The 24,640-nt window shown below is 31.2% G+C and overlaps 2 protein-coding genes across 2 annotated transcripts; both read left to right on the top strand.

The window, feature by feature from the left end:
- Positions 1–343: 343 nt before the first annotated feature.
- LOC105642225 (RNA-binding (RRM/RBD/RNP motifs) family protein) lies at positions 344–2,761 on the top strand. Its single transcript, XM_012226979.3, has 5 exons — positions 344–813; positions 1,084–1,185; positions 1,460–1,762; positions 2,121–2,229; positions 2,447–2,761. The coding sequence occupies exons 1-4, from the start codon at positions 427–429 to the stop codon at positions 2,184–2,186; spliced, it is 858 nt and encodes a 285-aa protein (XP_012082369.1). The 5' UTR covers positions 344–426; the 3' UTR covers positions 2,187–2,229; positions 2,447–2,761.
- A 139-nt stretch (positions 2,762–2,900) lies between these two features.
- LOC105642224 (protein CNGC15b) lies at positions 2,901–6,827 on the top strand. The gene is made up of 7 exons (XM_012226978.4): positions 2,901–3,988; positions 4,067–4,586; positions 4,660–4,872; positions 4,966–5,258; positions 5,349–5,460; positions 5,580–5,816; positions 5,901–6,827. The coding sequence occupies exons 1-7, from the start codon at positions 3,960–3,962 to the stop codon at positions 6,558–6,560; spliced, it is 2,064 nt and encodes a 687-aa protein (XP_012082368.1). The 5' UTR covers positions 2,901–3,959; the 3' UTR covers positions 6,561–6,827.
- The last annotated feature ends 17,813 nt before the right edge of the window (positions 6,828–24,640 follow it).

Here is a 24,640-nt window from a genome sequence, read left to right as displayed (position 1 = left end):
CTCCCAGAAAAATAAATGAAATTAAAAAATTGAATTCAATAATATTATCATAACATAAAAGCATTATACCAATTATTTGCAATTTCTCTCCAAATAAATGACATAAAATACTTTATTAAAATTTTTAATGTTTAATGAATCGAATTAAACTTTATTCATACAAAAGGAAATTTATAAATATTTTCCAAATCAAATCCACAATTTTTTTAATACATTTTGTATGGTATGGGCATTTGTAAACAGGGTTAACGGGTTCAATACTTGGGTCGGATTTTGGGTTACAAACCCTTGCCCAAATTGGACCATAAATATCTAGGCTTTCGCAAACCCTCTATAAAATCTTAGCTGCAGGGATAGAAATCTTATCCTTCCGCTCTTTGCTTTCTATCGTCGAGTTCAAAATTGAGAAAGCTTAAACCTTTAGCCATGTCTACTGCTTCTGCCTCTTCTCTTGTTCTTCCTTCTCTCAATCCTAAAACCCTTTTTCTCTGCAACCCAAATAAACCCACTTCACTTTTTTTTGTTTCTCCCAATTCTTCTTCCCTAACCTTCCATGCGAAGCCCGTTTCTCTTTCCCACTCCTTAGGACAACAACAACCCTTCTCTTCTCGCTTTGTTGCTAACGTTGCTATTTCTTCTGAGTTTGGACAAGAAGAGGAGGTATCTAGCGATGGAGATGAGTCCGGTTTCTCTTCTGAAGAGCCCAGTTTCTCTCCTGACCTTAAGTTGTTTGTGGGTAATCTTCCTTTTAGCGTTGACAGTGCTCAGCTCGCCGGCTTGTTTGAAAGCGCTGGAAATGTTGAGATGGTTGAGGTATTTTTTTCCCCATTATTTGACTCAAATTTTGTGACTTTTTTTTAACTATAATTTTCTCTCAATATGTCCTTGGTTATGACTCATGAGCGTGTTTGTTTTGAAGATAATTGTGTAAAAGTTTTACTTAGTTTAATCGTCAGTGGAAACTGTTGTTAATTTAAAGATAATTGGTTTGAGATATAGTCACATAAAACACTTGAGAATGCCTTAAGACCTTGTTAACCGCTGGATTTTATGTGCTGAAGTCTTTATTTTTATTTTTGAAAGGTAATATATGACAAAGTAACTGGAAGAAGCAGAGGATTCGGTTTTGTGACCATGTCAACTGCACAGGAAGTTGAAGCAGCTGCTCAGCAGTTCAATGGCTATGTAAGTCAAACTATATTGTTATCCATATTTTTTGAGGAGGTCACCTTGTAATGTGTTATGCATCTCTGTTTTATATCTGATTTGGATGTTGGAAGGTTTTAATTTTTAAAACTACTTCCTTTTGATTGAGATTTGAGATTTAGAATTTACTTAATGGTCCAACAATTGGTTTTAGCTAATTAAATGCGGCCATTTTCCTCCTGTGTCTTTCTGATAAGGTTATATTCTATGATTTAGTTGAATGCTTCTAAGAATAATTTTCCTATGACTGCAGGAACTCGAGGGGAGGGCATTGAGGGTGAATGCCGGACCTCCTCCACAAAAGGAATCTTCCTTTTCTAGAAGCCAAAGCCCAAGATCTGGTGGAAGTTATGATTCTGCTAACCGGCTTCATATCGGCAACCTTTCTTGGGGTGTTGACAACATGGCACTCGAGAATTTGTTCAGTGGGCATGGGAAGGTAATGGAGGCAAGGGTGGTTTATGACAGGGAGAGTGGTAGATCAAGGGGTTTTGGTTTTGTTACTTATAGTTCTGCTGAAGAAGTTGAAAATGCCATTGAGTTCTTGAATGGCGCTGTAAGTATATTTTTCTCTTGATGACATGTATTATTAACTAAATTTAGGTTGTCTATCTTGTATTATTGTTTTGTTTTTGTGTGGATTGTGAGTTTAGACAATCTTTGGCACATGATTCATTTGCATTTGTTTCGATTCAGGACCAATCTGAATATTTGTTTGATCTTTTAGAGATCATGTAAATGTCATAATGATAGCTCACTCAAAAATATTTGAATTTTGTTTAATCTATTTGTAAGTTAATCTTCCATATCTTTGCTATGTGATTAAACTATTATGAGTGACAAATGTGATGTCTGGTTATGTCATTTTGCCAATGTGCTTCTGGTCTAAATAGCTATTCGTTTGTTTGGAGCAGGAATTAGATGGTAGACCAATTCGAGTCTCCGTTGCAGAAGCTAGGCCACCAAGGCGTCAATTTTGAGTTCTAGACATTTCCTGTGGTTTCCTCTGAACAAATGTTTCAGGTGCCACTCTCTTATCCATTTGCACCTCTTTTTTCTTTTGCTAGGTAAACACGTGAACAAAATTGTTAGATGAAGCATAACTAAACATCTAATCTGTCTTAGATTTCTCTTCTAGTTATCTTAATTGGATGAATCTGATGAGAAAAAATGACCTCCATCAGAAAATATTTGTTATTTGAATGGACTGAATCCTTAAATTATCTAATTTCTGTGACAGGGACTTTCGAGAAAAGCCTGCAATCTATTGCTGTTCTTCAATCATATGCAAGATGTTATCCTTGTTCCTTGGATGCTGCTAAGAATGACAGTCATCTGCCTCTTTGATATATACATCTAAACGAACAAGAGCACTTGTTGAAATTTCTCCATGTATGATTTGGATAGCATGATCTTGATGAAAAACTCGTATGTAGGCTATTTTTATATAGAGTTATTGTATTAGTTATTTGGTTTGGCTTCTGCATATTTGTTTTGCTAGAAGAACCCTTTTTGATTGTTAAATGAATTGCAGGGAAAATATAACTTCCACTTAGATTCAAGCCTTGAATTAATAGTTCGGGATGAGATACTCGCCTAAACTCGACTCTATTGATTTGGTCCGTGAGCGAGTCTATAGATAGTGATATCTGTAATTTTGAGTTGAACATTATCAGGTTCTGACTTAGCTTGTTTACTAAATGAGTCTTGCTCGAGCTTGAACTCGACTTAAAGCTGAACTTTTTCTGAGCTAAAATTGAACAACTCGTGAATGGGATCAATTCAGGCACGACATTTCAGAGAGCTTTTGGATTGGACTCAATTGGCATGAAGCCTTACCCCTTGTCTAGGATAAGCTTTGCCCACATTAGTTAGGCTCAGTCCAATTGCACAAAATATATAAAAGGCTTAGTAACTCAAAAATTATGAACCCTAACTTGTTTTCAATTTGTCCGTGTATTTTAAAACGATTCAATTGACTTGTGAATTTTATATTAACTTCAATTTTATCGTGTGACCGCAATTACCAAGTGTAGTATTTTAATTAATTAAAAATTATATTTGAAAATAGATATAATATCAATTTCACTTTTAAATGTAAAAATGTAAGTCCTTTTCAAATATCTTGGGAATCAATTGGAAGAAAATGAATTTATTTCAAGAATTACATCCTATTCTTAGTTCTATATATAGCAAATTTGGGTTGCTTGCCAATAAGCTCCTTTGCGGCCAAGAAGAAGAACCTATTTACTAACACATAATTACTTGCATCTTTTCAACTACTTAATTAATTATTATTACTATTATCCTTAATTACTAAACTTTTGTGTCATTATCTAATTATTATTCTGTAAAATTGGAAATTTTCTAAGACGACAAGACAAGGTCAAACTGCACTAAGTCACTAAGTACAAGAGCTAGTTTTATCAAGATTATTAATAGCAAATACCCTTATATGTCGTTTTGTGTTGAACTTCAACGCTATTTGATTGCCTAAAGCTTTTATAATTTCTGCCATTTCTTCTTCAAATTGAATAACTCAAATAGTTCTATCAATATTTCTTCTTCTTCTCTTCATCAGAAGATAGCATTTGAATGGTATTATCCTATTTTCACTTAATTTGAATGTCATTGTTAAAAATTCTGAAAATGCATTGTTTTATAGTGATCAATTACTATAAATCTTTATTATTTATGCTTTTTTTTTAATGGCAGATCAATATTGATACCATTCATATCGCCGAGCACTATATATGGCTTCTAGTATATCAAGCTCTATAAGGTCTGCAAATCTACTTCAGTATCTATATTGACTCATCTTCTGTACCATATTCATTTTTAAAACTCTCATATACTTCAGCTTTGAAGAAGACGTTGAAGAGGGAAACTGCACTCCACCAAGAAAGATAAATATAAATCATGCCACCAAGAAAGCTGATGAAGAGGTTGTAGTTCGCAAGAATTTGCCTCGAAAAGTATTTTCCAGAGTCTTTTCAGAAGATTATGAATATGATGCAGTGGAGAAGACGATATTAGATCCTCGAGGACCAGTTATACACACATGGAACAAAATTTTCTTTGCAGCTTGTTTAACTTCATTATTTATAGACCCACTTTTCTTTTTGTTGCCTGAAGCTAAAAACGATATAGTTTGCATTCATGTATCTACCTCTCTTGAGGTTGCCTGCAGTGTCATTAGATCTTTAGCTGATTTAGCTTACATTTTCCACATTTTTGTTCGGTTTCGCATGGCTTATGTTGCTCCTTCTTCTCGAGTGTTTGGAAGAGGAGAGCTAGTGTTAAATCCTGCAAAGATTGCTTCAAGGTACCTTCACAATGATTTTTGGCTTGATGTTTTAGCTGCCCAACCCATTCCCCAGGTACTGACACTTCATTTCATCACAAAATGGCTTAATATTTCATCTCCAACTCATTTGGACATTTTTTGTCCAGGTTCTGATTTGGGTTGTGATCCCAAGTTTAAATGGTTCGTCAATGGCACATACAAGAATGGTTATCCGCATCAGTATCATAATTCAATACCTTCTAAGACTATATCTTATATTTCCCCTTTCATCTCAAATCAACAAAGCTACTGGTGTTGTCTTGGAAACAGCATGGGCGGGAGCAGCTTATAATCTGGTGCTCTATATGTTGACAAGCCATGTAAGTAAATGTATTAACTTGTGTTTCGTTTCTTTCTTTTGAAATGCTGAATATATTTTAACTTGTGATACTTAATTTACAATCCTTTGAAAGGTTTTGGGATGCCTGTGGTATCTCTTAGCTATTGAACGACAGGAGGAATGTTGGAGAAAAGTTTGTCATCTCGAACAATCAGAATGCTATTATTCGTTTATGGACTGTAGTCTTGTGGATAATCCTAGTAGAGTATCTTGGTTAAAATCCAGCAATGTTTCAACTCTCTGCAATCCGAGCAACGGATTCTTTAAGTTTGGCATTTTTAGTGATGCATTGACTTTTCAAGTTACTTCTGCAAGCTTTCTCAAGAAATTCTTTTACTGTCTTTGGTGGGCACTGAGGAATTTGAAGTAAGTACATACAATCTCTCTAACATGTTCAGTTTCTGGCTTCAATTCTTTTCGTTTTAGTTCTTTAAGTTGTTTCTCTCAATTTTGTAGTTCTTTAGGTCAGGATCTTTCCACAAGCACTCATCTTGGAGAAATAAATTATGCCATCATTGTTGGAATTGTTTCGTTGATCCTTTTTGGTTTGCTTATTGGAAATATGCAAGTAAGTCTAGCCATTAACAAAAACTCATTAGTTCTTGTATTATTTCCTTTACTTGTATTAGTTTATTGTCTTAAATTTGAATAATTTTTTATCTTTCTAATTTTTGCTTATGTTGACAGAGATATCTCCAGTCAAGTAGTGCAAGATTGGAAGAATGGAGGGTTTTCAAGACTGATACAGAACGATGGATGCGTCATAGACAGCTACCTCATGAAATGAGGGAGAGTGTTCGAAGATATAATCAACATAGATGGTGTGCAACTCGAGGAGTCGATGAGGAAGCTATTCTTAAAACCCTACCCATGGATCTTCGGCGCATCATCAAACGCCATCTTTGCCTTGATCTTGTTCGAAAAGTGAGTCCATAAGTTCATTAAGTATTACAATTTTCCAGTTAAAAGCTTGTTAAAATTTTTAGAACTTTTGTACTATGACATCAGGTACAATTGTTTAATATGATGGATGAGCAAATGCTAGATGCAATATGTGAAAGATTGAAACCATGTTTATATGATCAAGGGACTTGCCTTGTTCGTGAAGGAGATCCAGTTAATGAGATGATTTTCATTATTAGAGGTCGCCTGGATTCTTATACCACTAATGGTGGCCGTGCAGATTTCTTCAATTCATGCCTCATCGCCCCTGGTGATTTCTGTGGCGAGGAATTGTTAACTTGGGCATTGGATCCTCGTTCAAGTTCAAATATTACTCTTCCTTATTCAACGCGCACAGTTATCGCCATTACTGATGTTGAAGCTTTTGCCTTGATTGCAGAGGACTTGAAATTTGTAGCATTTCAGTTTCGTAGGCTAAATAGTAAACAACTAAGACATGTTTTCAGGTTTCATTCTCCGCAATGGAGGACATGGGCTGCTTGTTTTATACAAGCAGCTTGGTTTCGATATAGAAGAAGGAAAGAAGAAGCAGAGTTGGATAGAATTAGGATTAGGAGAATGAATGGGGTGGAAATGGAGCAATCGATGACTCCATCGTTGCTTAAAGTGGCTACTAATTTTACTATTTATGCATCAAAACTTGCTGCGAGTACTAAGAGAGGTGGACCAAAACCAGAAGAACCTGATTTTGCAGCTGAAAAATGAGCTTCTTTGCAGTGCAAGGTACAGGCTACAAAATTTTACCTGCTCTATAGCCTTGATCTTTAGATTCTATCAGTGATTAGCACATGTAACATAACCCCCAGCTCCGCAACCTTAGCTGATATGTTAATTGTTAGCTGCTGCAGTAGCTATTTTAATCCAGTCAAAACACTAAAGGTTATCTCAAAAGCTGTTGCTGCACAAAGCCAACGTGATTATTGTAATACTATAGACGGCATAAAGTAAGGGCAAATTTTGCTGTTTTTGTCAGTCTTATCAGAAAATTAAAATGGAACTACTAATGAATTTTATTTCGATGCTCTAAATTCATCAGTAAAACTGTAAAATTGCAATCAACAAACGGTTGGACAAGAGGAACGAACTACATTTCCAAGTGAACGTTATCTACTTAAAGTAAAAATTAAATGTTCGAACCTAGGAAAAACTAAAACCCATAAAATGAATTGCCAATTTTAACCTGGTTTGCTTTCAACTTAGCCAGGTTTTTTACTTACAACCAAAAGGGTAATCCATATTGGACTTTCTTTAGGATTTGTCTAAAATTGTTCCAACACTTAAAAATTTTTAGCTAGGCAATCTTTGATTTGAGTTTATTAACTTAGGTCCAAGTCCAACTCAAGAGCAAATGAAGTATAGTCCAAGATAGCCTGCAATATATATATATATATTTTAGCATTTGGGGAGAGGAGGGAATCCAAGGTGTGCAGCCTGCAATATTCTCTTTTAGACCATATTGAAGAATATTTATAATAATAAATAGAAAAAGTCTGCAAAAGACTAATATAGGCATTAAAAAAGTCCCCTTTACTATTAGTTTGTTAATTTGTTATACTCTTTGTAAAGCAGTTTATAACTGATTAATTTGTCAATGGAGTTTCAGGCTTTTGGAAGTGGCTGCATGAAACCAAAGTTTTCTTTTTCTTCTTATTAAAATGTTGACTCAATGATTCTATTTGAAGTTCATAACCTTTGACTTAAAGCTAAAGAGAAGTAATATTTTATTTAGCTTTTTATAAAGTTAAGGTTTTCTTCATTAAGTTGTTATATTATAGTTAAGTATTTATGAGTTGGATGACAAATTATGAATTGGATAATACTTACTTTGTCTTTACTGACTGGGGTTTATCTTTCTTTTTTCTTTTCTTTTTTTTTTTTTTTTTTTTGGGGAGACTTTGGGCACTCATTACCATTCAGAAGATTGAATTGGTTTTCTTGCATTTCTTTCTTAATCATTATCTACACATGAATTTTGATTTTTTGCATGGTTTCTTTTTCCCCATTTCTTGGCAAATTTGAAAGGGTACAACACTATATCTCTATTTCTAAGTATGGAATTGCTCCAAACACTAGCAATTGCCAAAATAGGATACTTTTAAACTAAAATGAAATTTTTTGCCTACACCCGATGTATCGAGTGATTTTGTAGATCAAAACCAATTAAAAAAGATCTTTTAAATTGATTTTACTTTTAGTCATTTTTCTTATTGTATGATTAAAAATATCATAATTGAATAAAAACACTATTTGTAATTGATTTGATATATAAGTGAGTCCATACACTGAGTGTAGGTAAGTCTTTCCTTAAATGAAAATAAAAGAAAATTTAAACAACAAATTTTATATATACAACCTTGTAACTGTATGTATCATAATATTTTTGAAAAAGAAAATAAGGTGAATTTTTTTAGTTTCATAAATATTTTTTTTTTAATTTACATATTATACAAACTAACAATTAAAAACTAATTGCTCAATTTGCATGCTTTATAATTCATGATTACTATTGTTTTCTCTTTTGTGCATGCTTTCAAGTTATACACATGGGTTATCATCTACTGGTCTCTCAAAAGTGAGGAAATTTTTGCAAGAGATGAGAGGGAAAAATTACAAACTCAGAGAGGAGAGATGGATTTTTTTTAAAAAAAAAAAAACTTTTGGTGTGGTTCTTTCTATGCAATTTCATATAATTTTGATTTTTTTGGGTTTTGGGCAAAAGAGATTATTTAATGAGAATTTATGTTTGAGAAGAAGAGGGAGATTGTAGACAAATTGATGAGGATGTAACATAAAATAGCATCAAAAAGTGGGACAAGATCAATGAAAGGACAAAAGTATTATCAACCCCAGAAACCTAGTCAGGGACCTCCATATTTCTCTGCATTTTCAAGCTTTTTTTTTATTTATTATTTTTCTTTTTCTTTGATTTTATAACTTCATAATTAGTTATTACGGTTGCCTAGGTATGGTCCCACTCACTTCAACCATGCCTGTTGATGGACCTTTTCAATTAGTCAGCAAATTTTGGTCCCACTTTGACTAATGGACCCAACTCAGTTTGTTTCTTATCAAAGCTTTGTTTCGTAACGACATTTTAGTTAGTTTTTATTGTTTTAATAAATTTTTAGAGATTAAAATAGCGTTTTGTAAAAATTTAATTCATATAATATTTAGCTTTAACGTTTTGTAAGAAATTATTCAAATAGTTAACTGTTAAATACTACTAAAACAGCTAACAGCTACCAAAACAATTAAGGTCATGTTCAGCAATTTTATCTATTCTAGTAATTATTAGCTGTTTTAATAGCTGTCAGTTGTTTTACTAACAATTAGCTATTAGATATTAGTTGGTAGTAATTAGTTGTTTATAGAGCAGTTCTGTTTAATATAAAAAGACAAAAAAAATATAAAAGTGGAGAACAAGGTAAAAATAAATAATGAATATAAGAATTATACAAAATTTATAAAACATTAAACATTAATAAAAATAACGTTTCATGAAATACTGACTCAAATTTTAAATGCTAAGATAGATCTTGTATTATCGAACCCCATAATTAATTAAGATAATATTTTAATCCAATCAAAATACTAAACACTACATTAAACACTCCTGCGAACAAACACTAATTTTGGATATCTTTAAACCAAAAATGTGAGGATTCTTTTTTTTTTATATATAAAAATAGAGAGCAAAAACTTGATTATTGGACTCAAGAATAAATATTTATGAATGCTAGAATAGATGAATGCATTTTTTGAATAAATTGAATAAATTTTGATTTCCATACACATAGATTCACTCTCTAATAGTAATAAGTAAAGGAAAAAAAAAAAAAAAAAAGAAAACCTAAAGGAGAAGATTCCAATGTTATTATGGACTAACAAGAAGTCAAAATAGTGATGATATAACGAATGGAAAATTTGAATTATGAAGTTAAGGCCAATAGCGGTTGAAGCTTTGAAAGAATGGAAGTTATCCCAAAAAGAAACCAATTAACCCACTGACAATTTATGTCATTCAACATCATTTGTCAAAAAAAATGCAACCCAAACAAAAATCCAAAACTCATTAATGCATAGGAACAACTTATATTACTCTTTCGGTCTCAAAATATAAGTCGAGAACAGTTATTTTTTTTCAAAATATAAGTTATTTTGAGTATTTTAAGAAATAACAAATTATCTTTTTTTTTTATTTCACTTTTATTTATATTAGATACAATAATTATCTTCATAAATTACACTTGATTTTGAGATAAAAGATAATTTGATTAAATTAATTTTGATTTTATTACTCCATTCGTCCTAAAATATAATCCATTTTTAAGTAATCATTTTGAGTATTTTAAAGAGTAATAAGTTATGTTTTTTCAATATTACCCTTATTTATATTAGATACAATAATTCAAGAATTATTCTTAGTTTTGAAATGAAAGTAATTTAGTCAAAATTATTCTTAATTTTGTTAGAAAAATTTAATTACTTCTTTAATCTTAACGTGTCAACCTATATCAACATTCATGGATATATCTTTATGATCTTATCTATCTAGATTCATTAGAATTTTTTTGGCTAAATTTGAATACGAAAACCTTAAATGACTTATATTTTGAGAGATAATATAATTTAGGAGAATTAATTATTTTCTTAATTTTCATATAAAAACTTTAAAATAATTTATATTTTTGGGAAGGAGTGAATATTATCCAAGCAAGCAAAAAGGTCCCCAAAAGGGGAGCATACATAACTCTAACTCTACTCTTTGTTGGGATGTTTGGAGGAGAAGAAGTGGGAAGCCATTACCATTAATTGGATAAGCTAGTTAATTCAATTTTGTTAAAAGCATTCTTGGGTGGAATTCCAACATCATTAAAATGGTGTTCTTCACCAACCAAAGTTAAAAGTTTTTGATTAATATTATTAATCAAATAACTTCTCTTTATTATTATTACATAAATAAAAACATGCACAAAGAAATCTTTAATAATTAGGTTCACTAATTATAAACTGAATTAGTTCTTTTTTTTATTAAAAAAAAAAAAGAAAACTCTTTTCTAATCTTTTTATTATTTTGTGAGAATCTTGAATTAATTTGAATAATAAATAAATAAATAAGAGGGTAAGAAAAAAACAAACACTAGCTAGCCAATAGTACACAACATGGTAATGGGCAGGGACCACAGCCATAGCCGTAGTTTGGGAAAATGAGATGGTGCTGATGATTAGACTCTGCATCTACTGAGAGAAGTTATCCCTTTTTTTTTTTCTTTTTTTTTAATCTAAATTCATCATTTTTTTTATTGCTTTTTTGTAAAGCAAAAAAGATTCAATTCAGAACCCATCACAAGCTATCTTTGTTTATTATGCTTAATCCAATGAAAAATCCATTCCACCATGTTAAGAATGATGGTATAAAAGTTCTAATTAATTAAGAAAATGCATGATAATTATGTGCTATATATAAATTAATTGCATACAACTTTCTTGCAAATAGAAATTAATTTTTATTGAAAAAAACAAATCTTTTGATTAAAAAAAAGTTTAATATATATTGCATGATAAGAATAAAGCATAGGAGAAGTCTTACAAGCTAATTTAAAGATTAAAGTAAAAATTATTGAAAGTGAACAAAGTTGTTTGAATCATATAATGCATAAGTATCTTTCATTAAGCATGGTCGGTTTATTGGACGGTCAGTTTCGTTTCATAGAATCGGTGGTTTAAAATTTTTAACCTGTTGAATTTGAACCAATCCATATTTCGCCGGTTCTAATTCAAAATTTTAAATCGATAGTTTTTAAGTTTAGTTTTAGTTTATAGCAGAGTTCGATTTCAATTCGAACCGAACCGGTGGCATTGGTAACTAAATTGAGGGTGTGATGATGGGAAGAGATAGTAGGTTAGTGAATAGGTAATAGGAAGCAACAAGTGATTATGGGGAGTAGTCCCTTAAGTGATAAATGTGTCCCAAGAGAAGGAGACATTGGGAGTTAAGGAAACCACATCGTCTGCCCTTCATGTCTCTATTTCTCCACTATCTTTCTGCTTTCCCCCACGAAATAATAGGTACATGTCCCTCCTCTCCCTAAATATTTATTTGGCATTATTCAATTATTGAGGAATGGTTTAATTTGCAATTTTAAAAATTTGGTTTTCTTTTTCTTGAAAGAGTGTTCTAGAGATACTAGTTAAGAAAATATTTAATTTAGGTGAAATTAAATAATTGATCAACTATAAATAATTCAAAATTTTAATTGGTAGTTTTAAAAGAGTTGTGTTCTATTTTGAGTTAATTATTTTACTAACCATATAATTTATTTGTCTACTACATGTTCTCTTCCCCATTTCTTCAAGAATATTTTCATATTTTTTTTTAGATATCAAAATGATCTTATTTTAGACTCTGGCTCCTCCTTTTGATAAGTATTTTTCTGTGGATTAAATCATTTATCTTATAGAGACAGAGATCGTCTGTTAAATTCAAATGTACCTTATCATTGGAGACATTTCTTATAGGTATCTTAGGCTATTACATGATTATTTGTTAATAGTTTAATTTATCTATGCAACAATATTTGAATTGAGTTAATATTTTCTTCATATTATAACCAACGGCCTAACTAAATTAATATAGAAATAACAAGCTTAACCCAATCATGTACACTTAATTAAGCTGTTAATCTAATGGTTAGTTAAACAAACAACAGTAAAGTCATGGTGATGGATGGTTGTGATTATCATATCTCTATGGTTAAAGATCATTTATATCTTTTTACATGATCCATTAATTAGATCATTCTATCCAATAATTTCTCAAGTTAATTGAAGGGAGGGCATCAAGTTTGACTCAAATTAACGATATTAACGGTCAGATACTATCATGTGGACAAGGACAAGGTGGGGTCTCGTGGAATCTCTTCAGTTCAGCTTTTTATGTTTCTTTCTTCAAACCAATAATACTATTTCCATATTTTTGTTGCTCAATATTTTATGTTTCTATTCTAAAATGTCAATTGTTCGGGATTTTTTACACAGAAATTAAAAAATAATTAATTCACTTAAATTTTATAAAAATTAAATTATTATTTATTTTAAAATTAAGGTAATTTGCGAAAATAATTACTGTATCTAATATAATATAAAGAAAGATAAAATTAAAAAAAAGCATATTTCTCCTTAAAATACGTAAAGCAACTAAATTATATTTTGAGATAAAACAATCACTATAAAATGACTTATATTTCGAGATGGAGAGAATATTTTATTAAAAATAGAGTTAATTCTTTCATTAAACATTTAATCTAATTCATAAGAATGTTTTATGAGAAGTCTTAAATTCAAGTCCTCTCGATTAAACAATAATTTTCATCAATTTTATGCATATAAATTACGATAATTTTTTATTATATAGTTTACAATGATACCCCGAGATGTTTAACCTCCCAATAAATGGAAAAAAAGTTCATCTAATTATTTCATACAACCATGAGATTAATTTCATCCCGAAATGTATAGCTATTCCTTTCTATAAGTACTGTTTTTTTTCCGCAGAGCATATCCTTAACCTTGTCGTAAAATATGTATTATTTATATGAATTCTTTAATATATTTGATATAATATTATATATTTTTTTATTAATTTACAATATTCAATATGTATATAATTTTTTTTAAAAAAGTAACAGGTAAATTGGTCCCATGAATGTGCAATACATTTAATAATTCATTTTCTACCCAAGAACCAGCAAAGGGAGGTCCACATCTGCTTTGGAAATTTTCAGGTGTCGAATCTTTGTCTACATAGTTGATTTTGCATGTTAATTATGACTTTGCAAACAAAAAGAACGTAATTATCTATTAATTTTCTAATAATTCATAAATATATATATATATATATATATATATATATATATATATATATATATATATATTTCATGACTAAATGCATGCATGGAAATGCAGTTCTCTATATTTGTCTTAATCTAATATATTTTCTTTTATACATGCACTTTAATTACGCTTTTAGACAGCAAAAACAAAAATAAATTAAATTAAGCTATACAAATTTGGTGCATGCACATACAACTTGTCGGGGAAAAAAAACTACTATATATGAAAACGATCATACGATTACCCTAATTAATTGAAAATGCCCCACCGATATTAGTGTTCACAACTGTGTCCACCACCATTGCTTTTGTTCTCTAGAACCCTAATCTTTACTATTTGTCGGTGTAATTATTAGTCATAAAGACAGAAAAGAAAGAAATGCACACAACTCTTTTTATCACGTTCATGGAAAACAGAAAGGTACATGCATGGATAAATAGTCAAAAGAAACATAAATACTGCTTAATAATCGATTAAAATAGTTTTAAAATATGGTTTTGGAACTTGAGAATGAAAAACTTTAGCATCAAGAATTTAGAATGGTAAGTAAAAGAATGATTAAGAAGTTTAAACTTTTAACTTTAGGGTTACGTTTTAGAGAGTGTTGACTGGAAGTGGTGGGGTGGTGCATGTCCTTTTTAGCTTTCTGAGTTTAGTTTAGAGAGGAGATGAGGGCTTTTTTTCCAGTTTTAAGTAATGTTTTGCATGGAAGATATATACATATCATTTGATCACTTTTTCTTTCTTTATACTCGGGATTGAAATTTAAATGGAGCTTTAAAAGCATAGAAGAGAAATTGAGTACAGTCTTAGAGACTGTTGATCGCTTTAGGCATTGCCCAAAGGGTCAAACACCCATAAAATTAGGCTTTTCTCTGTCTGCTGCTGAATGACAAATGATGATGAATTTCTGTAATAAAAAAACTAGGTAATAGTTTTAATAAAATGGGAGGCAAGTACGTAATCTTATGGTGGATAGTTATCCGCCAAACTTGCCTTCTCAAGATTTCTCTATTTGAATTGATTATGATATTAGTTATTAGGTGTATTATTAATTATTTTCTTTTGAAATTTTACTCCTTATTTCGTTAAAAAGAGAAAGAAAGGGAGATACAAAAAACTTTTACGGGATCCTCAACTTTTAAAATTTAGGCTCAATACATAATTTAACTTTTGTAATTTTTATACAAAATTTTATGGCATTTTTAACTTTTAGTTTAATCACTTCCACTACAAAAAAAACGCCAAAGGCAAGAAATCAGTCGCTAATCAAACTTAGCGACCGATAACCATCTGTCGCAAAAGTGCTCATCGCAAAATATTTTGCGACTAATGAACTAATCGGTCGCAAAATTAAAAAAATCGGTCACAAAATTTGGTTGTGTTTTTTTTTTGAAACGCTGTCGCAAATTGGTCGCAGAAACAGTCTGTCGCAAATTATGAAATGTGGTCGCAAATTGGTTGCAAATTTTAAATTTAAAGTTTATATTTTTTTGTTATAGTTCGGTCGCAAATCCGTCGTAAAATATAAAAAAAAAATAAATATTATTATAAAACCATAATTTTTTTGCACTTGTCAAAATTGGTATATATATATCACAAACGCAATTCAAAAACAAAATTTAATGTAGTTAATGTACTGAACAAAATTTCAAAAGACCACTGGAAATCTAAAAAGGTCCAAAATCAAATCTACGCGGTTGGTCATCTACAGTGTCTGCAGGGGTGACCAAGGTATCGTCTGCAGCATCGAGATCAGGAGACGATCGTGGCTGCTGCTGAGATGTCGAAACATTTCGATCTGTAGCAGGCGCAGGATCAGAGGAAGAAGTACCAGCACAGGGCTAACGGAACAGCCACATGACATGCACTCTAAGTTCTGCAATCTGTCTCTCTTGCTCATCAACACGAGCCCGTAATGCAGTAAACTCCTCGGTACTGTGCTCGGGTTGTGGTTCTGCGCTGGCTGCAGAAGCGTGAGATGCTGAGCCGCAGTAAAACTGTGATGCCTGAGACCCGATGCCATATACCTTCCTCTTCTTCTCACCCCCTACAGCCTCGAGATAAAGTGCTACCTCATCAATTCTTGACTCAGCTTCAGATTCAGCCTGAGAAGAAACAAGATGCTCCCGAGCTACAGTATAGTTCTTCTGAAAACAAAAAATTAATTAATCAATGCAGTTGCAAGCTTTATTATATTGAACTTTGTACATTTTCGCAACGACTAGATGGTAAATGTAAATATTCTTCATTGTTACTTACATTAACGCTCACCGCACGTCTGTCGACAAACGTATTAAGATCGTGGTCCTTCGTGTGAGTGTATGTAAACACCTCAATTGGTGTGGGCTCACGACCAAATTTTTCAGCCTGTAATGAATTTTTATGCATGATATATTAATATAGTGTCCTTTCATTAAACATCAGTTTCATATACTGTAACTAGTTAACTCACTAATAATCGAGCTGTCTCCATAGCAGATATTGATACGCCTGTGTGTTGAGAAGGTCTTGCTCCATCACCGCCAGTCTCATTGCGCCTGTTTTGTGCAAATATCTCTCACTTTCTCTTGAATGCAAGATCCTCCCAAGCCTTTTGCCAGCTCTCCCATATCTCTTGAGACACTCATTGTTGCTTCTTACCGCTTTTTCGCATCCTATAGGTGAAGTCAGCATATCGGTCAGCACATAACTGCTCCCAGGCCACTTTTAGCATAGTCGTAATTGCCTCGTCCCATACAAAATGCTTCTGCAAAAATGAAAAATAAAATTTCAATAAAAAGAGGTATCTTGATTAATTGTAAACATTGAATGATGATATAACTTAAATCAAAGCACACCTGAAACCAAAGCGTACCTGAAACTCTTCCCAATAAAAGTCTCTCGCATCTTCTGGTATGGCATCCCATGTGTATCATTCTTTATGGAGCAGTAGCTTGATTATCCTCATAATTTGCTTCGATGCTCGAGAGGATGGATATATGCTGAGAAAAAAACACAATTGAAATATAATTAGACGAAAGCATCAAAATATGAACAATAGTATTGAAGAATTTCAATGTTATTCACTTTCTTTATACATATTTACCACATGTTCTACAATTCATATAATTGTATACATACATATCTAGGTTCTGATATTTGCAGTACAGATGGCTAAAGTCAGGGCTTTTGATTCAGACGCGTCCGACAGTGGTTCGCGTGGAGGTCGTGGCCTAGGACGCATTACCCGTGGACGAGGAGGGACTATCCCTCCTTCTTCTTCAAGTACGTCTGGGGTTTGCCAGCTCTCCCATATCTCTTGAGACACTCATTGCTGCTTCTTACCGCTTTTTCGCATCCTATAGGTGAAGTCAGCATATCGGTCAGCACATAACTGCTCCCAGGCCACTTTTAGCAAAAAAAGTGAATAACTACTTACTGTCCCGCTACCAAACTGAGGTTGATACATGAATCTGATGAAGCTGCAAAAGAAGTGACAAATGCTATAAATGCAGATAAATAATTAATATATAATTGAAATGACAGTAATGATTACCTTGTACAGTAAGTAACTGTGCAGCTGGTGAAGACTCTACTGGTCCAGAAAGTGGGATAGAAGAGGAAGGAACAGAAGAAAGTGATGGCAGCAGTACTGGCTGCTGAGCAGAGGATGAAGCCCCAGACGTACTTGAAGAAGAAGGAGGGATAGTCCCTCCTCGTCCACGGGTAATGCGTCCTAGGCCACGACCTCCACGCGAACCACTGTCGGACGCGTCTGAATCAAAAGCCCTGACTTTAGCCATCTGTACTGCAGATATCAGAACCTAGATATGTATGTATACAATTATATGAATTGTAGAACATGTGGTAAATATGTATAAAGAAAGTGAATAACATTGAAATTCTTCAATACTAAGGTTATATATATTTCTATATATATATATAAACTTACTATAGTATCAGTAAGTGTACGATTCCACATATTCCATTTTTAAAAAAAAATTCGGCAGCACTTCGGCACAACACAATCAAATCTCAAATAAGAACACACTTCAATAAACACTTCTATATTATACCAACATTCTCTAAAGGCAAAATGGCCACTACTAGGCCTCCAACATCTCACGCATCAGCCTCCAACATCTCACGCATCATTCATTTCATAACAAAAAAAACAAAAAAAATTAAGAATAATAACAATAATAATAACAAATAAAATGCATTATTTCATAATTACAAAAAAACGAATATGTTTATTTGTCATTTATTTTAGTTTCTTCAATAATGTTTATTTGTCATTTATTTTAATTACAGAATTATGTTTATTTGTCATTCATTTTAGTTTCTTCAATAATGTTTATTTGTCATTTATTTTAGTTACACAATTATGTTTATTTGTCATTTATTTTAGTTACACAATTATATTTATTTACATACACATATATTAATAGATTTATTTCTTTTTCGAACATTAATGAATAAGATGTAATTTTTTATTTTTCCCTTTACTTTCACTAACGATACAAAAGGATGTTCTTCAACTTTAATTTTACTAAGAATTTAGAAAGTGTTTAGAAATAAGTAGCAAATAACATGAGAATTTTTTATTATGTTTCTTTTATTATTTACATATATTTCAATTTTTTAAAAAAAAATTTGGCAACACTTTGACACAACACAATCAAATCTCAAATCAAAACACACTTCAATAAACACCTCTATATCATACCAATATTCTCCAAAGGCAAAATGGCCACTACTAGACCTCCAACGCAAACGCATCATTCATTTCATAACCAAAAAAATATATATATATATATGAATAATAACAACAATAATAACAAATAAAATAAAAATGCATTATTTCATAATTACAAAAAAACGAATAAGTTTATTTGTCATTTATTTTAGTTTCACAATTATGTTTATTTCTCATTTATTTTAGTTACACAATTATGTTTATTTGTCATTTATTTTAGTTATACAATTATATTTATTTACTTGCACATATATTAATTGATTTAGTTCTTTTTTTAACATTAATTAATAACATGTAATTTTTTATTTTTCAATCAATTCAACACCAACTAAAATTTTAAAATTGCATTACATAAAATTACATTGATTAAATTACATATATAATTTTGTCTAAATTATAAAAAATTCCAAATTATCATTACAATATCAAATTTTGTTTTTTCCAATTTTATCATTCTTTTCAATAACACACACAATGCACAATACCAACTAAATCACAACTAAAACAACTAAATAACAACTTATTTTTTGTCATGCAACTACAACAACAACAAAATAAATAGAAGTTCCCAAAAAAAAAAAAAACGAAAACGACGAGGAGAAGGGATCCTCCGGCAACTGGCGTTGCAATGGAGCGGAGAAGGAGGCGTCAAGCGGCTGGGAGCGACACGGCAAGAGGCTAGGACGACGCTGCGAACGGAGGAGGAGAAGAGAAGAGGAGAAGAAAGAAGAAGAAGAAAGAAGAAGGAGGGCGCTCGCTGGGTTTAAAGCCCTAAAATTTGCGACCGACATATCGGTCGCAAATTTTATTAAAATCGATCGCAATTTTTACCTCTGTGACGTCGTTTTACTTTTCACAAAAATTGCGACCGATTTGCGACTAAAGAAGTCGGTCACAACGCATCAGTAGCAAATCGGTTGCAAATCCCTCACAGAAATTTGGCGCTGAATTTGAAGCACACAATTTTGCGACGGAATGATACATAGTCGCAAATCGGTCGCAAATCCGTCTTAAACTAATCGCAAAATGGAAAACAAACTCGCGGGAATTATTAGCGCTACAATTAGCGACTGCTTTAGTATCGGTCGCAAATTCTGTCGCTGTTTGGTCGCAACTTGGTCGCAATATATTCACGATCACAATCATCGCAATTGGTCGCAAATCGATTGCAATTTTGCCACCGATTTGTGTCGGTCGCAAAACCGACATTTTTTTGTAGTGTTCGAGCTTGATATATATGTGGTCGACTTTATAAATAAGACAAGAAAAAAATTTGTTTGAACTTGAATTTGTTAGTCTTAATTTGTTCTGAATTTTTATTTATTTTTATAATCTTATACTTTCTTTTGGATTGAATTAAGACTAATTTTGACCTAAGCAATCAAAGAAACATATTTAGTGAATTACAATGGTTAGCTAGATCAAAATTAGTAAATATGAAATCGCAACCACAAAACGTCCTACATATCATTTTTTAAAATAAAGAATTGCCGATAATCACTTTTTTTTTTTTAACCACAGGTATCTCCCGCTCACTAAACTAGAAAATAACCGCATATGGCAACAAGCAGTGATTTAAACAAAAAGAAAAAAAGAAAATCTAAAACGAGAAAACAGCCATGAAAAGCACATGAAAATCATAATGCAATAACAAGGAAAAGGATGAACATATATGCCTAGGGAGTTAAAAAAATCACCATAGCCTCTGCCAAATATGAATCTGTCTCCTTCTGTAATCAATCTATTGAAGGATTGCTCATTGTTGGTGAATAATTATATGCTAGCTAGCTCCTAAAATTCAACCTCAAAATAAATATTGAAAAGTACTACTTTATCTTTTTTTCACTGCAAAATCGTAGTATCCATTTTCTTTTGGACTATATTCAAAAGACTTTTTGTCAAATAATTCTGACGATCCACTGAATCTTTTTTGTTGTTCTTATTGTTTTTGTGGTTTGAGTTCAATGTCATTTTGCAACTTGGGAAGTTCCATTCGATTATTTCAATTAAGCCTAAAATTTTTGGTTTTTAATTATTTTTCGCCATTCAGTAACTTAATCTATTGCATGAATTTGATAAACAAGAGGGAAGAGGACAAGCAATTTGTGAAACATACAAAAATGAAATTGAAAAAGAAATCACAAGGAAAAGAAAAGACAAATGCTAGTTGGAACCCTAGGGATATAGCTCAAGGGGACAAAACATGCCCCTCTCTAGAAAGCCATAAAAACAAATAGTGTGAAAAAGTAAGGCTGAATAAAAAAAAAAAAAAAAAAAAAAAAAAAAAAAAAAAAAAAAGACCCCATTTGATATTTTATTTGGAGTTGCTTTTCAAAATCTTTTTTATAAAAATTGTACATTTAGAAATCATGGTTGGAGTACACTCCTCTGCAAAAAGTTAATACAAATTTGATAAATATTATTTTAAAAAGAGAGTTGTCAATGTTCTATAACCGATAATGTTATTAAGATTCATTAAATCTCACCTGAGCATGATTAAACTTTCTCAATAGTTCGAGAAAAGCTGTCGTATAAAAAAAAATCCATGCACTTCATTCACCATGGCTGGTTGTCAAAAACTTCAATTATAAATAGATAGATACCAACTAAATGCTTTACATCTAAATCTAGTACCATTGACAAGTGTTTGAAGGGTTTATTTATAATAATTTTTGTGGAGAAAGAAAGAAAATAATTACTTATCAATGAACTTTCCAAGAACATGTAACAAAAATGGAAAGGATATTGAAATTTGGAAGAAAGTAATACGATACCCAAAAAATAGTGTGTAAGTTGAGATATGTCTTATCTTGTTGGGATGAGAACGCCAAAGAAAAGAACACCAATAATAAATTTCAGAACAGAACGGTACTGCAATGTCCACTGTCAATATGGTGGCTGGCTACGTGTCAATAGAGGGATGTGGAGCAAATTATGCATATCACTGGAAAACAAAATTGAATGAAACTTGCAGGCTTTGTTTCAGAAGCAAGTGCCTTTGATCATGCAATGCATTGAGAGAAAAAGAACGAGAAAGAGAGAGATGCTAGCTACTTGTCACTTGTCACTTAGGACTTTTTCATTTTTTGCAATCTCTCTCTCTCTCTCTCTCTCTCTCTCTCTCTCTCTCTCTCTCTCTCTCTCTCTCTCTCTCTCTCTGTTTGAATCATTTTAGTGTACTTTCTACACTTTTCAACTTTCATTGTTCACATTCATTGAATTTTATACATTGATTCACATATAAATATCATTTCGAACAAAAAGATTCCACCTTCATATGAATTATGAATTTAATAAAATTCATATACTGCAAGAATTTTATTTCTAAAATTATGAATTTAATAACATTCCACCTTCCTATTTCATATACTACAAGAATTTGGATGTTATTAAAAGACAAAAAATTGAACCAACACTCGATGAGTTATTCGGAACTTTCTCTCTTAACTGAATTGATGAGTTATTCAATATATTTCTCTCTTAATTGATATCGAGAATTCAATTCTCATGGATGAATTTAATATTACTGGAAGCACTTCAACTCTTAATGGGCTGACTCGATACGAACAAGATTTAATCCTAAATCAATGGCTAGGAATATCCGAGATTAATACAGGAGCAGAAAAGTTTCCCTTACATGCAAAGAAGATAATAATCTTGCATTGGGGTTGGAAGTTGGTATTACTATTGTTATTGTTACGAAGAGGCCACTTCAAAAATCGACGTAGAGGAAACATAAATAATTGCATGTTTCAATTTTTAAGCATATTCCATAAATAAATTTATTATAATTATTAATATTTTTTTTTTGAAACACTCATAAAAAACTTAATTTTTATTAAATTTTTACCTGCTACTGAATAGTTTGTATACGCATGAATTTGGTCCACTGAATACTTTAAAAAAAGTTGTAAGGATATGAAGTTGTGGTTCTCAGTGCTTGTTTAGAACCAATTCTAATATATACGATCAATTCTGATTCTACATTATAGAAATTGTTTCTAATACAGTTAAAGATTCCAACTAATATGTTTGGTTATAAGTGATAAAAGCAAAGCTATGAATTGTTAATTTTTGTACTTTTTGGAATCAATAGAAGAAAAATAAATTTAATAAAATTGTTTTACGATAATTCCCTTTGTGGTGTATATAATATGTGAAAGTGCGACATTTAGAAAAATAATTTTCTGGGGTTAATATCTAATAAAATATTATAAAAAGGTTTAATTTTAATTACAATAATAAATAAAAATACTGTTAATATCCTCAAAAGCACTTATGAAAGCAATTGGAATCGGTCTTTTTGAGGTTATTTTGAATAAGTGATCAACTTATTATAAGTCAATTAAATTTATTATATTAATAAAAATATACCGATAAATCATACACCTCACACAAATCAATTCAATTGATTATACAAATAGATTCAAATACTCCAAAACTTTTTTAATTTCGTCATAATTTCAAAAAAAAAATCTTTTTTTTAATTTCGTCTCCATAGCTGTAATGCTATACATAACAAGCTGAGTGTGATATAGGCACACATTTATTAATAAGAAAAAAAAAGAATAAAAAAAAGAAATCATACGTACGTGCATATATATATATATATATATATATATATATATATATATATATATATATATATATATACAGAGAGAGAGAGAAGCGACAATAGCAAGCAAACACACAAAAACACGAGTCAAATGCGCATGCAAGCATGCAGAAGGTATAGAATTAGATAAATGTAAGTAAAATGCTCAAAACCCTATTAAGAATAGTAATTATGAGTTTGTAATCTCTATATATATACTTATATAGGGAGTGGGTAGGATATAGATGGACCCATTAATATAAAAATATAGGGCAAGCAAGAGTAGCCATAAAGGCCAATTTTGGGGATTAGGGAACCCTAAAGTGGGATATAGTACCCATTAAATTAATAGCATGGGTTCAGTTCCTGTAATCCTGGCAATTACCCTAAAAAAAGAATTAGAAATCAGAAAGTGGGTTAATGAGAAAATTAATTAAAAATTAAAACTTTAATTTGGTTTTTTTTTTTTTTTTTTTTTGGAGAGTGAGATGTGATAGGTAGGGAAGAGGCAAATGAAATATATAAAAGGAAGGGTGGGTTTATGGGAATGGGGAGAGAAATAAAAAAGAAATGTTTCCTAAGAATAGAACAAGAGTGTGAAGTAGGGTTGGGTGGATGAGGTTACAAGGTGAAATGCCAATGCCATTATCCCACTTGTGTTCTTATTTCAATCATCAATGCACAATGCTCTATATACCATTTTCTGATACTTCTGAATTTTACCCATACTTCCTTTCAGATAGGTATATGTGTTTTCTTTTCTTCATCTTTTATTGTGTGTAATTTATATATATATATTTATTTATTTATGCCTTAAAAAAATGTACCCATATCATACTGTCCATAGACAACATTATTTCTAGCTTAGAAAAAAGGATGTGTGTCTGTGTGTCTGTGTGTTTTTTTCTTTTTTCTTTTTTTTTTTTTTTTTTTTTTTTGAGTACAAGAGAAAAAAAAAACACAAAAGATTAGACAAAAACAATTTAGGATGGGTAACTCTGCAAATATCATGAAAGAGCAAGTTATTAATACCAACGAGTGTTAGAACGAGTAATTTGAGCACTTTATCTCTTAGTAAACCAATCCGATGTAAGCAGATATCTCAAATACTCGTGAATGATGTGTTTGTTGATATTTTGACTAGAGAAGCTATTTTATTCTTGTAACCGATTCTATTTCTTAATAAAGCTTCTATATTTTCTTAGAAAATAATTGTTTTTACATGATTGTAAGTCAAAAATTTAATTAATTAAAAATTCAATATTAATAGAGATTTGACCTTATTTACGAGTCAACAAAATAACTAATTGCTTTGTTTTGGCCTTGCTAGAGACAATGATCTAATTCTCATCGTATGTTTTAATCTTAATTAATTAATTAAGGAATAGAATACCAATTTATCATATAATTTTCATTTAGTTACGCATTATCTTTTTCAAATATTCAACTATGAAACACAAAAGAAAAAGGAATAGTTACCTCCAGGTTGTAACTCAGTTGATAATTTTCACTAAAGCTACCTATAAGAAGGGGCAAAGAGCTTTAACTATAAATAAG

This window comes from Jatropha curcas, chromosome 2 (genome assembly GCF_041381405.1).
Source record: "Jatropha curcas cultivar XTBG-Jc1 chromosome 2, XTBG_Jcur_1.0, whole genome shotgun sequence".
NCBI classification, from domain to species: Eukaryota; Viridiplantae; Streptophyta; class Magnoliopsida; order Malpighiales; family Euphorbiaceae; genus Jatropha; species Jatropha curcas.
Note: the sequence above shows the minus strand (reverse complement) of the source record. Positions and strands in the feature narration are given on the sequence as shown.

Bases quoted from the DNA above. Each gene is read 5' to 3' on its own strand.
- LOC105642225 (XM_012226979.3), top strand. From the start codon at position 427: ATGTCTACTGCTTCTGCCTCTTCTCTTGTTCTTCCTTCTCTCAATCCT. The intron at 814-1,083 runs GTATTTTTTTCC...TATTTTTGAAAG, and splicing joins GAAATGTTGAGATGGTTGAG to GTAATATATGACAAAGTAAC. The intron at 1,186-1,459 runs GTAAGTCAAACT...CTATGACTGCAG, and splicing joins CTCAGCAGTTCAATGGCTAT to GAACTCGAGGGGAGGGCATT.
- LOC105642224 (XM_012226978.4), top strand. From the start codon at position 3,960: ATGGCTTCTAGTATATCAAGCTCTATAAG. The intron at 4,873-4,965 runs GTAAGTAAATGT...ATCCTTTGAAAG, and splicing joins TCTATATGTTGACAAGCCAT to GTTTTGGGATGCCTGTGGTA. The intron at 5,259-5,348 runs GTAAGTACATAC...TCAATTTTGTAG, and splicing joins TGGGCACTGAGGAATTTGAA to TTCTTTAGGTCAGGATCTTT.